This window comes from Haliotis rubra, unplaced genomic scaffold, assembly GCF_003918875.1.
Source record: "Haliotis rubra isolate DU_JTF1 unplaced genomic scaffold, ASM391887v1 Scf284, whole genome shotgun sequence".
NCBI classification, from domain to species: domain Eukaryota; kingdom Metazoa; phylum Mollusca; class Gastropoda; order Lepetellida; family Haliotidae; genus Haliotis; species Haliotis rubra.
The window spans coordinates 634,237-649,079 of NW_025766936.1; the positions used below are offsets into that span (position 1 = coordinate 634,237).

The 14,843-nt window shown below is 42.4% G+C and overlaps 1 protein-coding gene across 1 annotated transcript; it reads right to left on the reverse strand.

Annotated features, from left to right (window-relative positions):
- Positions 1–12,656: 12,656 nt before the first annotated feature.
- Positions 12,657–13,835, reverse strand: LOC124281447 (acetylcholine receptor subunit alpha-like). Its single transcript, XM_046717495.1, has one exon. The coding sequence runs from the start codon at positions 13,833–13,835 to the stop codon at positions 12,657–12,659; it is 1,179 nt and encodes a 392-aa protein (XP_046573451.1).
- Positions 13,836–14,843: the final 1,008 nt, after the last annotated feature.

Genomic DNA, 14,843 nt, shown 5'->3' on the forward strand with positions numbered 1-14,843 from the left:
ATGTTCTATCACTACATCATCTGGGATGTCACCACGCTCTGTCAATGTTCTGTCACTACAACATCTGGGATGTCACCACACTCTGTCAATGTTCTGTCACTACAACATCTGGGATGTCACCACACTCTGTCAATGTTCTATCACTACATCATCTGGGATGTCACCACACTCTGTCAATATTCTGTTACTACATCATCCGGGATGTCACCACACTCTGTCAATGTTCTGTCACTACATCATCTGGGATGTCACCACACTCTGTCAATGTTCTGTCACTACATCATAAGGGATGTCACCACGCTCTGTCAATGTTCTGTCACTACATCATCTGGGATGTCACCACACTCTGTCAATGTTCTGTCACTACATCATCTGGGATGTCACCACGCTCTGTCAATGTTCTCTCACTACATCATCTGGGATGTCACCACGTTCTGTCAGTGTTCTGTCACTACATCATCTGGGATGTCACCACACTCTGTCAATGTTCTGTCGCTACATCATCTGGGATGTCACCACACTCTGTCAATGTTCTGTCTCTACATCATCTGGTATGTCACCACGTTCTCTCAGTTTTCTGTCACTACATCATCTGGGATGTCACCACGTTCTGTCAGTGTTCTGTCACTACATCATCTGGGATGTCACCACACTCTGTCAATGTTCTGTCACTACATCATCTGGGATGTCACCACGCTCTGTCAATGTTCTGTCACTACATCATCTGGGATGTCACCACGCTCTGTCAATGTTCTGTCACTACATCATCTGGGATGTCACCACGCTCTGTCAGTGTTCTGTTACTACATCATCTGGGATGTCACCACACTCTGTCAATGTTCTGTCACTACATCATCTGGGATGTCACCACACTCTGTCAATGTTCTGTCACTACATCATCTGGGATGTCACCACGCTCTGTCAATGTTCTGTCACTACATCATCTGGGATGTCACCACACTCTGTCAATGTTCTGTCACTACATCATCTGGGATGTCACCACACTCTGTCAATGTTCTGTCACTACATCATCTGGGATGTCACCACACTCTGTCAATGTTCTGTCACTACATCATCTGGGATGTCACCACACTCTGTCAATGTTCTGTCACTACATCATCTGGGATGTCACCACACTCTGTCAATGTTCTGTCACTACATCATCTGGGATGTCACCACACTCTGTCAATGTTCTGTCACTACATCATCTGGGATGTCACCACGCTCTGTCAATGTTCTGTCACTACATCATCTGGGATGTCACCACACTCTGTCAATGTTCTGTCACTACATCATCTGGGATGTCACCACACTCTGTCAATGTTCTGTCACTACATCATCTGGGATGTCACCACACTCTGTCAATGTTCTGTCACTACATCATCTGGGATGTCACCACGTTCTGTCAATGTTCTGTCACTACATCATCTGGGATGTCACCACACTCTGTCAATGTTCTGTCACTACATCATCTGGGATGTCACCACACTCTGTCAATGTTCTGTCACTACATCATCTGGGATGTCACCACACCTCTGTCAATGTTCTGTCACTACATCATCTGGGATGTCACCACACTCTGTCAATGTTCTGTCACTACATCATCTGGGATGTCACCACACTCTGTCAATGTTCTGTCACTACATCATCTGGGATGTCACCACACTCTGTCAATGTTCTGTCACTACATCATCTGGGATGTCACCACACTCTGTCAATGTTCTGTCACTACATCATCTGGGATGTCACCACACTCTGTCAATGTTCTGTCACTACATCATCTGGGATGTCACCACACTCTGTCAATGTTCTGTCACTACATCATCTGGGATGTCACCACACTCTGTCAATGTTCTGTCACTACATCATCTGGGATGTCACCACGCTCTGTCAATGTTCTGTCACTACATCATCTGGGATGTCACCACACTCTGTCAATGTTCTGTCACTACATCATCTGGGATGTCACCACGCTCTGTCAATGTTCTGTCACTACATCATCTGGGATGTCACCACGTTCTGTCAGTGTTCTGTCACTACATCATCTGGGATGTCACCACACTCTGTCAATGTTCTGTCACTACATCATCTGGGATGTCACCACACTCTGTCAATGTTCTGTCTCTACATCATCTGGGATGTCACCACGTTCTGTCAGTGTTCTGTCACTACATCATCTGGGATGTCACCACGTTCTGTCAGTGTTCTGTCACTACATCATCTGGGATGTCACCACACTCTGTCAATGTTCTGTCACTACATCATCTGGGATGTCACCACGCTCTGTCAATGTTCTGTCACTACATCATCTGGGATGTCACCACGTTCTGTCAATGTTCTGTCACTACATCATCTGGGATGTCACCACGCTCTGTCAGTGTTCTGTTACTACATCATCTGGGATGTCACCACACTCTGTCAATGTTCTGTCACTACATCATCTGGGATGTCACCACGTTCTGTCAATGTTCTGTCACTACATCATCTGGGATGTCACCACGCTCTGTCAATGTTCTGTCACTACATCATCTGGGATGTCACCACACTCTGTCAATGTTCTGTCACTACATCATCTGGGATGTCACCACACTCTGTCAATGTTCTGTTACTACATCATCTGGGATGTCACCACACTCTGTCAATGTTCTGTCACTACATCATCTGGGATGTCACCACACTCTGTCAATGTTCTGTTACTACATCATCTGGGATGTCACCACACTCTGTCAATGTTCTGTCACTACATCATCTGGGATGTCACCACACTCTGTCAATGTTCTGTCACTACATCATCTGGGATGTCACCACGCTCTGTCAATGTTCTGTTACTACATCATCTGGGATGTCACCACACTCTGTCAATGTTCTGTCACTACATCATCTGGGATGTCACCACACTCTGTCAATGTTCTGTTACTACATCATCTGGGATGTCACCACACTCTGTCAATGTTCTGTCACTACATCATCTGGGATGTCACCACATCTGTCAATGTTCTGTCACTACATCATCTGGGATGTCACCACACTCTGTCAATGTTCTGTCACTACATCATCTGGGATGTCACCACACTCTGTCAATGTTCTGTCACTACATCATCTGGGATGTCACCACACTCTGTCACCTGTCACTACATCATCTGGGATGTCACCACACTCTGTCAATGTTCTGTCACCACACTACATCATGTCACCACACTCTGTCAATGTTCTGTCACTACATCATCTGGGATGTCACCACACTCTGTCAATGTTCTGTCACTACATCATCTGGGATGTCACCACACTCTGTCACCACACTCTGTCAATGTTCTGTCACTACATCATCTGGGATGTCACCACACTCTGTCAATGTTCTGTCACTACATCATCTGGGATGTCACCACACTCTGTCAATGTTCTGTCACTACATCATCTGGGATGTCACCACACTCTGTCAATGTTCTGTCACTACATCATCTGGATGTCACCACGCTCTGTCAATGTTCTGTCACTACATCATCTGGGATGTCACCACACTCTGTCAATGTTCTGTCACTACATCATCTGGGATGTCACCACGCTCTGTCAATGTTCTGTCACTACATCATCTGGGATGTCACCACACTCTGTCAATGTTCTGTCACTACATCATCTGGGATGTCACCACGCTCTGTCAATGTTCTCTCACTACATCATCTGGGATGTCACCACGTTCTGTCAGTGTTCTGTCACTACATCATCTGGGATGTCACCACACTCTGTCAATGTTATGTCGCTACATCATCTGGGATGTCACCACACTCTGTCAATGTTCTGTCTCTACATCATCTGGTATGTCACCACGTTCTCTCAGTTTTCTGTCACTACATCATCTGGGATGTCACCACGTTCTGTCAGTGTTCTGTCACTACATCATCTAGGATGTCACCACACTCTGTCAATGTTATGTCACTACATCATCTGGGATGTCACCACGCTCTGTCAATGTTCTGTTACTACATCATCTGGGATGTCACCAGACTCTGTCAATGTTCTGTCACTACATCATCTGGGATGTCACCACGCTCTGTCAGTGTTCTGTTACTACATCATCTGGGATGTCACCACACTCTGTCAATGTTCTGTCACTACATCATCAGGGATGTCACCACACTCTGTCAATGTTCTGTCACTACATCATCTGGGATGTCACCACGCTCTCTCAATGTTCTGTTACTACATCATCTGGGATGTCACCACACTCTGTCAATGTTCTATCACTACATCATCTGGGATGTCACCACACTCTGTCAATGTTCTGTTACTACATCATCTGGGATGTCACCACACTCTGTCAATGTTCTGTCACTACATCATCTGGGATGTCACCACACTCTGTCAATGTTCTGTTACTACATCATCTGGGATGTCACCACACTCTGTCAATGTTCTGTCACTACATCATCTGGGATGTCACCACACTCTGTCAATGTTCTGTCACTACATCATAAGGGATGTCACCACGCTCTGTCAATGTTCTGTCACTACATCATCTGGGATGTCACCACACTCTGTCAATGTTCTGTCACTACATCATCTGGGATGTCACCACACTCTGTCAATGTTCTGTCACTACATCATCTGGGATGTCACCACACTCTGTCAATGTTCTGTCACTACATCATCTGGGATGTCACCACACTCTGTCAATGTTCTGTCACTACATCATCTGGGATGTCACCACACTCTGTCAATGTTCTGTTACTACATCATCTGGGATGTCACCACAGTCTGTCAATGTTCTATCACTACATCATAAGGGATGTCACCACGCTCTGTCAATGTACTCTTACTACATCATCTGGGATGTCACCACACTCTGTCAATGTTATGTTACTACATCATCTGGGATGTCACCACACTCTGTCAATGTTCTGTCACTACATCATCTGGGATGTCACCACACTCTGTCAATGTTCTGTTACTACATCATCTGGGATGTCACCACGCTCTGTCTGTGTTCTGTCACTACATCATCTGGGATGTCACCACGTTCTGTCAGTGTTCTGTCACTACATCATCTGGGATGTCACCACGCTCTGTCAATTTTCTGTCACTACATCATCTGGGATGTCACCACGTTCTCTCAGTGTTCTGTCACTACATCATCTGGGATGTCACCACACACTGTCAGTGTTCTGTCACTACATAATCTGGGATGTCACCACACTCTGTCAGTGTTCTGTTACTACATCATCTGGGATGTCACCACACTCTGTCAATGTTATGTCACTACAACATCTGGGATGTCACCACGTTCTGTCAGTGTTCTGTTACTACAACATCTGGGATGTCACCACGTTCTGTCAATGTTCTGTCACTACATCATCTGGGATGTCACCACGCTCTGTCAATTTTCTGTCACTACATCATCTGGGATGTCACCAGGTTCTGTCAGTGTTCTGTCACTACATCATCTGGGATGTCACCACACACTGTCAGTGTTCTGTCACTACATCATCTGGGATGTCACCACACTCTGTCAGTGTTCTGTCATTACATCATCTGGGATGTCACCACACTCTGTCAGTGTTCTGTCACTACATCATCTGGAATGTCACCACGTTCTGTCAGTGTTCTGTTACTACATCATCTGGGATGTCACCACGTTCTGTCAGTGTTCTGTTACTACATCATCTGGGATGTCACCACACTCTGTCAGTGTTCTGTAACTACATCATCTGGGATGTCACCACACTCTGTCAGTGTTCTGTCATTACATCATCTGGGATGTCACCACGTTCTGTCAGTGTTCTGTCACTACATCATCTGGGATGTCACCACACTCTGTCAGTGTTCTGTCATTACATCATCTGGGATGTCACCACACTCTGTCAATGTTCTGTCACTACATCATCTGGGATGTCACCACACACTGTCAGTGTTCTGTCACTACATCATCTGGGATGTCACCACACTCTGTCAGTGTTCTGTCATGACATCATCTGGGATGTCACCACGCTCTGTCAGTGTTCTGTTACTACATCATCTGGGATGTCACCACGTTCTGTCAGTGTTCTGTCACTACATCATCTGGGATGTCACCACGCTCTGTCAATGTTCTGTCACTACATCATCTGGGATGTCACCACACACTGTCAGTGTTCTGTCACTACATCATCTGGGATGTCACCACACTCTGTCAGTGTTCTGTCACTACATCATCTGGAATGTCACCACGTTCTGTCAGTGTTCTGTTACTACATCATCTGGGATGTCACCACGTTCTGTCAGTGTTCTGTTACTACATCATCCGGGATGTCACCACGCTCTGTCAGTGTTCTGTCATTACATCATCTGGGATGTCACCACACTCTGTCAGTGTTCTGTCACTACATCATCTGGGATGTCACCACACTCTGTCAGTGTTCTGTCATTACATCATCTGGGATGTCACCACACTCTGTCAATGTTCTGTCACTACATCATCTGGGATGTCACCACACTCTGTCAATGTTCTGTCACTACATCATAAGGGATGTCACCACTCTCTGTCAATGTTCTGTTACTACATCATCTGGGATGTCACCACACTCTGTCAATGTTCTGTCACTACATCATCTGGGATGTCACCACGCTCTGTCAATGTTCTGTTACTACATCATCTGGGATGTCACCACACTCTGTCAATGTTCTGTTACTACATCATCTGGGATGTCACCACACTCTGTCAATGTTCTGTTAACTTCCTCTGTTATTTTCCATTTGCTTTTTCCAAATGGGACATTCTTTAGAAAAAGACGAATGAGGTCCCGAACAGTTTGCACATTTTTTATAAGTACTATAACAATCTTCTGTTGCATGTGTATTCTCAGCACAGTGAGCACATGTAACAGACAATGTGCAAGTATTAACACCATGTCCGTATTTCTGACACTTGAAGCAGCGCAGAGGGTTTGGAATGAATACATCCACGTTCAGATTGCAATAACCTGCCTTGACTGACTTTGGAGGAATTGGTGCAGAAAATGAAAAAAGGTAAGTGTTTGTTTGAACAATCTCATTATTTTTCCTGGTTGTAAACCTTTTGACGAATGAAACTCCTTGGTCTTTCATCTCGGATACAATATCGAGATCAATCATGTCTGCAAATAGAGGATCTCGATCTCTAACAGTACCTTTGCTGGTGTTTAACGTTCTGTGAGCTGACACCAGAACCAGGAATCAAATGAACAGATCAATTGATAGCAGGTTGGTTGCTTGTTGTTTTCTTTTACATTCGATTAACATCGATCCTGTACGCAAGCGTTTGATGTTTTTAACTTCTGCTATTCCAGAGACACCTTTAGAAATTGCAAAAGGGTTTAGTTTTAATGGAGTCTTGTCGAGAGTCTCGATGACCAAAAATTGTGGCCAATAATCGATAGATATGGAGGGTCGTTGCTGATCATCGTTTTCAAGTGGACGTTTGTTTTTTTGTTAGGAGTTTGATAATCCATGGTTGTTGTACTTGGATGATATACTCCAGCAGAAGAATTATAAATAATTACTCCACCAGATTGGCCCATGAGCCACCACCTTCTGGGCATAAGACTCTAGGCAATTTATAGAATGAAAGTTCTAATTTGAATTTCGAAGGAAACATCATTAAGCCAAGACATTTGATAGAAACATTTAACAATATAATATATTTGTGCAGCACAATATACATGCACAGGGCTTGGCATGACCAGCCGATTGGTAGAACCTGGCCCATTCTACCGCCCGTCTAGGTGAAGTAAGGGCCGAAGTGGTGTGTTGGGCAAAAGGAACACTGTTCCTGGCTCCAGTGCCCTCAACCACCAGAATCCCGTCCTCCACGGACACAGGGGGGCAACCCACGGCAAACGGGTTGGTGGACCAAATATACCCCCGGGTCCACAACGGGGGGGTTGAAGAGCGCTTAGCGTTACCCAGCACTCTCCACGAGGAGGTGGCTCTTCACGGGTGCCCTGTGATAAAGATGTACATGCATGACGGGAAACTTATTTATCAAGACTTAACATTTATATTAATATTTCTTCAATAAAGAAACGATAATTAAATAAAGTAACACAAACATTCAACATTTATTTGTTAAGAAAAACGTTGATTTATATTTTTACACCACCTGTATTATTAGCATAGATGTAAAGACTTTTTCAGGTTTCTGTTGTTGAACTCTGAAAAAATCTTAAGTTGTTTTGGTACCAAATTCTCTCCTGTAAACTGCCCTTTAAATGCATGGGAATGTTAAATCAAGTGAAATAAAAATTAGGTACACTATAGGTGAGTTGATATATTGACAACATAATACATTTATCACCTTTCTAAAGATATTAAGGCTAAAAAGCATTTTTCTAGCATTTCCGACAGCACTTTAGTATAAGATTTCCAAGGATGTTCCATCCATTTTTTACATTTGATAACTACATTTTTCGAATGTGACTTCTGGTTGCCGTCGTCGGCGGCGTCGTCATCATCGATAGTGACAACATCACCTTGTTTTCGTTCTGGTTTCTTAGGTGGAGGTGGTTAGAGTTGTTGATTACCTCAGAGATCCCTCGTGTTCAGCATTGCTTCTGTGGCCTGTTCTCGCCATGGTGAGCTGCTCGTCAACCTTGGCGTTGAAAGGGGTTGTCGTCGCTAAAGTGACCTGAAGAAAGAGAATAACATTTTGCTTTATGAAAAAATACATATGTTTTATTGGCACACCAATGTTACAATTGAAGAGAACACTTTTACTGATTAAACAGTTTGCAGAGTAACAGTAGCAAAACATTATTTAACCAGGCATGGTTTGTATACTCAAAGAAAAAGATCGGTTAATGACCATCTCAATTTTCAATATCAAAGTATTTAAAAGTTCATATTATGATCTACATAACACTTAAGTAGTGGATTTGGGGATGGTTTTTGTTGAGTATATTTCACTATAGTCCGTTTGAGTCAAAATCCCCCCCAATGAATTGCACACTAACTCAAAAACATATAATTGTAAATGACTCAAACCAACGCCAAAGTAAATAGGGAAAACGCACCAACTCTGCAGAATTTTGTTATCATTTTTGTCAACAAAATAAAAAAGTTGTTTAATAAACCATCATTATTTTCATTCGATACTACAAGATTTGTGACAAGGGTGTAGCAACAGCTCAGGTAACAGCATCGAAACAACATCGCACGTGCCTCTCGCTTACCTGGCTGTTACCTGAGCTGTCTCTACACCATTGTCACAAATCTTGAAATATCGAATGAAAACAATGATGGTTTGTTAAACAACTTTTATATTTTGTTGACAAAAAATATAATAAAATTCTGCAGAGTTGGTGTGTTTTTCCTATTTACTTTGGCGTTGGTTTGAGTCATTTACAATTATATGTTTTTGAGTTAGTGTGCAATTCATTGGGGAGATTTTGACTCAGACGGACTGTACTTTTCATGTACTAAAAAGTCATGCAATCGAATGAATATTACCTTTCCTGAATGGCCAGAAAATCTTCCATCCAGACCTGCCTCGTCGCACATTGTCTTGAACATTTTCTGCAATGTGTGCATCCCAACTTTGTGTTGTGAGTATCGCAGTTTTCCGTCCTCAGCTGCAAGAGGTCGTCTGTGGAAAGGACCCTCAGCCGGTATTGCTGCCAAGTAGGTCTCGAGATGTCCCACAAAACATCGTGGGTTGTCAGGTTGGGCGTATTGTTTCATATCCCTGAAAGAAACACTTAATATTCACCCGGGGCGACTAAAATCGTATAAATATGCTTCAATTGAAATTCAAACTTAGTCCGTGATCTATTTTTTGCTGTCGAAAGGAAAATGCCGGTTTCGCTAATTAAAGATTTACCAATGAGTTTTTCACGCAAACTATCTTTCGCCGGCTAAAATTGCTCATTAACATAGGAAGAGGTGATTTTATTGTAAGTTATAGGCGAGTTACTGAAATATACTGAAAGGCAGAAAAAACAAATTGGAACTGATGTCCACAATTAGTGATATGGGTTATTACAACTCAAGGATTTACTTTTTGTCTAAATGTGCCAACTTTAAGGGTTTATAGGTCGTAACATACTTTTGAAGGTTCGAATCAATATCTAAAAAGTATTTTTAAGACTGAATTTGCGTTTCCTTTTTTCTCAGTATACCTGTTTGGAAAATACTTACTTGAACTGAATCTTTCCACACTGCTTACGCCCGCCGTGACACGCCCAAAGAATCGCACGTATTCTCCAACAGAATATCGGCCAAATTGACTCACTTCCAGTTTGGCGTGTTCATCAGCCGCCCTTAATCCAAAAACTTTTCGTAGGAGAAGTAATGTGCATGTAGCAAACCACAAGAAGTCTCAGAAAAAAATGTTCCCTTAGCCCACAACTTCTCCTCTTCAAAAGGCGTGACAAGCTGTGCTTGCCGTGAAGAGAGTCCAAAACCCTTTTGGTTGATTTGTTTCATCACACCATCAAGAGTGGCACGAGAGTTACTGAATTTGTGTTTATTCACATCCATGAAGTTTAGATCTGGGGCTCCTTTCACGAAGCAACCTTTACTAAGATTAACCTTAACTCCCATTCTTTAACATTGCACTAAGGTTACCTTAGCGACTTACGATCACCTTAGTGCTTTGTGAAAGGAGGCCCTGGTCTCTTACAAACGTCACGCAAGTAGCGCCATATACCGATACAAATATTGTTGACCAACAGTGCGGGATACACGGTTCCATCTTGTCGTTTAATTTTACAAATAAAGCGACACATCCAAAAGTCGAGGGCGTCTGCAGGAATCTCAGCAGAGAGAGGAGGTACATTATACATACTGCTCACTTACAGCTGTACCTTGTTGAGCTATTCGTGTGTTTCTGTTTTTCGCCCACGAGTCGTAGATGTTTACACACCATTTAGTATTCCGTGGTGTATTTTGAGGAATCCGATTTTTATGCAAGGCTTCGATAAATTCTCCAGTCACAGGTTCACTATAGCGCCGTTGCTCCTGACTAGATGTAAGTTTAAAGTCTTCTCGGTCCTCAAAGTCAATTTGAGACAACAACTCGTCTGCATCCATATCGAACTCCATGGCTCAATAAAGGTATAACACGTGTTCTGCTTTTATACCTGAATATTGCACGTGCAGGAACGCCATGCTCGTGCATTTCGGATGAGCCAATCAAATCACTTGGGAAAACATTCATAGTACTACGGATTTCATTGACAAAAACTGGAGGGACCCAAATAAGGTTGTGGAAATTCACAATGTTTCAAGAATTAAAAAGATATAAATTGTTTTCACTCGGTATTAATGAGATGTAAGTCACCTTTTACATATTACAACATACAGTGAAGCTTTCAAAACGTTTTATGGTAAGGACATTTACAAATTTGACGCATCAATGACAAAAATATAACCCGAAGTATTTCCCTATTTAGAGTCGCCTAATATGTTTCCAAGTAGTTTTCAGGTTAACTTATAGTTTACTTTCCTTACAATGTGTTTATTATGGGCGTCATCAGTGGGACAGGATGCGCTCAACTTTTCCCAAATATCTGTACTTATTACAATGACAGCCAACGTGAGCCTCACCATCCACTTACGACTACAGGAGATGCAAAAAGACAGATTCTGACTCAGAATTATAACAAGATACAAAGTGACATGGCAACAGTGACGCTTATTCACATTCTGGGTGAACAAAACACACATATAAATCAGTTTTCTACTGTTACAGGAATCTCTTTACAGGTCTGTGATACCCGGAACAGGGGGGTACTTCTCTTGAACATCCGACAATACAAATAACAGCTGTACATTACGTCGACAGAAATACATTTGGTCACGTTGCTCCATCAGACAAATGTAGTACCAAATGATGAATATATACGTAGCATGCATTAACAATAAGTATTAGACATACTATCAAACCTCTCAGGTGAACAGTGTACGACAATTGCTAGTACCTACTGAAAAATGCCCATAACAAAGGAATATGTCAACATTACAAAACTATTAGGCCCAGTCTCATGAATCGATCTGAGCGTTATAACTATCACAATTACTGATTCAACACTGGGTGAACACTTATTACTGAAGCAATCAGCGATACACCAGCAGTGTGAATGTAGCCAAGTCTGCGCCAATAAGGGAATAAGTGGTCAATATTACAACATACAAGACCTCATTGAAGCTTTCAAAAAAGTTGTATAGTAAGGACATTTACAAATCAATGACAAAAATAGAATCCGATGTATTTTGCTTATTTTGAGTTGCGCTTATGGTTCAGTGTAGTTTTCAGGTTAACTTACAGTTGACTTTCCTTGCAATATGTTTATTAATGGCGCCATTGGTTAGACAGGATGCACTCAACTTTTTCCAAATATCTGTACTGGTTACAATGACAGCCAATGTCAGCCTCATCCACTTACGATTACAGGAGATGCAAGAGACAGATTCTGACTCAGAATTATAACTTGAGGGAGAGTCAACAAGATACGAAGTCACATGGCAACAGTGACGCTTATTGAACATTCCGGGTGAACAAAACACACATACAAATCTGTATCCTACTGTTATTGCTAATCTACCATTAGGTTTACAGGTCTGTGTCATGTCAGTAAGTTGCTATCTTAAGATAACCGATTACTACTGCCATGATGAAAAGCATGAAAAACACCAAAAAGACAATCATGTCAGCCATTCTGCTGACCTGCATCCATGTAATTGATGAGGGTTCCGATGTTTCCTTCGACATCCTTTCCTGAGTCGAGGTCTCCTGGGTTCCCACAGGAGGAGTGCCACAGAAGCATCTCTCCCCAGGACCTTGTCATACGTCCCATCCACGTGAGAACAGGCTTGATGGCGGCGTCGCGATGGAACACGTGCATGATCCAGATGGTCAGGAACACGTAGATAGAGCTCATCACAAACAGACCAACAATGAACAAAGTAAACACAGGTATACTGTCAGCGTTCTGTGGCAGCAGTCCAGTGACGAAGGACAGGGATACAGTGAAAGACAGCAACACACTGTTGGCAAAGGACAGCTTCTCGCCAGACTCCACAGGAATGAGGAACACCACCACATTCACTAATCCCAGCACCAGGACAAGCAGGATAGTTGTCAGTATCGCCAAAGATGGCTTTCTCTTCAGGGTCATGTTAAAGTATACAAAGCAAAAAGGTGTGTCGGTGATGTGAAAGACAACTTTCTGAAATGATGAGTTAACTATATCCCACTGGCTGTTAGAGTTAAACAAATATAATCCTATATAGTTTCTAGAGGGTTTTAAATCTACTTCTTTCGGATAACTTCCCCACTCAAACATGATATATGTACTCTCCTGTTCATCCAAAGGAAAGTTGGTAACATCCATCTGGCAGAAAGTTTTGAAGATATCGCCAGGTGACCAAGTCACAATTCCTTGGGCGGTCACTTTCATGATCCCAAAGTCGAGTCTCAGAGGCGGAATACGATCCACCACGTTGCGAATAGTGATGTAAGGTCTCCAAATCTTCCCATAGTCAGGACAAATTTCACTGACTCGCCCATACTCACTGGCGTTCCAGGTTAGAAACTCATCTTTCCAGGTCACGAAGAAAAAAACTGTGGCTGTCACTCGCTGAGTGACTTCACCAAAATCGGACATGCTGACAAGATGAAGTTCCAGTGAGACCGTGATTGTGTCACTGCTGTTCTTGACTGGTCTGACATTGGGGTTGTTGTTTCTGATGAGGTCATTGTGTAGTCGAAGTACATGGTGGTCGTCCTGACCTCTAGCTGCCCCCAGGAACAACAGTAGACAAAGTCCACATGTTGCTCCCTTGAGGTGACGCAAGCCTAGCTCTGTGTACAGCCCCAACACATACATTCTCTGCCTTGTATTTAACTTTAACTGTCCATACTCTACTTGGTTGCTGGTCGGTGATGTCGTATTTGTGTCGGTCAGGTTATATTGATCATTTGCTAACGAAGGTAAAAAAAGATTTTATTCATACAGTCTTTGAATTGGGCAAGCCAGTAGTCGAATTTATGTTCTTCGTATTTTAATGTTACCTTGCCATCATTCCTTATATAAATACCATGCGCTGTTCTGTGTACACTGCCCACCCAATTAACGACACATTTGTTTGTACCGATCTGTACTTTCAATATCTTCCTTTTAAGAAATAAATACTGCTTTAATAGCGGTACAAGAAATATCCAGTAATATTTCATACTCTCACTACATATAGATCTAACTATAGGTACTAACTAGATCTACGCTGGAATAGATCACATGGCACCATGAAGAAAAGACCTTGAACTATTTCGCTGAGTCATCCGTATTTCATCGTGGCATATGATCAAAGACATTGATTAATTTTCGTTCAAAAGGTCGTGTGACCACGTTGACGTTTACTCTGGAAGAACAATCAATTATAGTCAGTATACAGTTTGCGCGTCACCTAATGCTTCATATAGATATTGAGAGAGAGCAAATACTTCAAGAAATACTTAAAGCTGAAGGCCTTTTTATCTCTGTGAACACTTTTGACAGCTTGGGTAGTAGAGATACTTTCCGTTGGCAGCAAAATGACACAGGCAAATAATACATATGGAGAGAAAGAAGCAAAACATGATGAATCACCATCATAGGACGTCTACACCCAGCACAGTTCTAAACGTCACGCAATCTGACGGGTATGAGTCTTACAATCATATTCACAGAAGCCAAAATAACAAAGTTATTTTACAAAGATACTACGACTGTAAAGCACAAATAAAATACAGCACGAAAATAATACCTTCTTTGAGTGGCATATTTAAAAGTTGCTGAATCGGAGAAACTTTATGGATGAGCAACTTCTTTATAATAAAGTACAGTACACTCTGTCTA

What these genes read in the sequence shown, in the direction of transcription:
- LOC124281447 (XM_046717495.1), bottom strand. Translation starts at nt 13,835, where the DNA reads ATGTATGTGTTGGGGCTGTACACAGAGCTAGGCTTGCGTCACCTCAAG.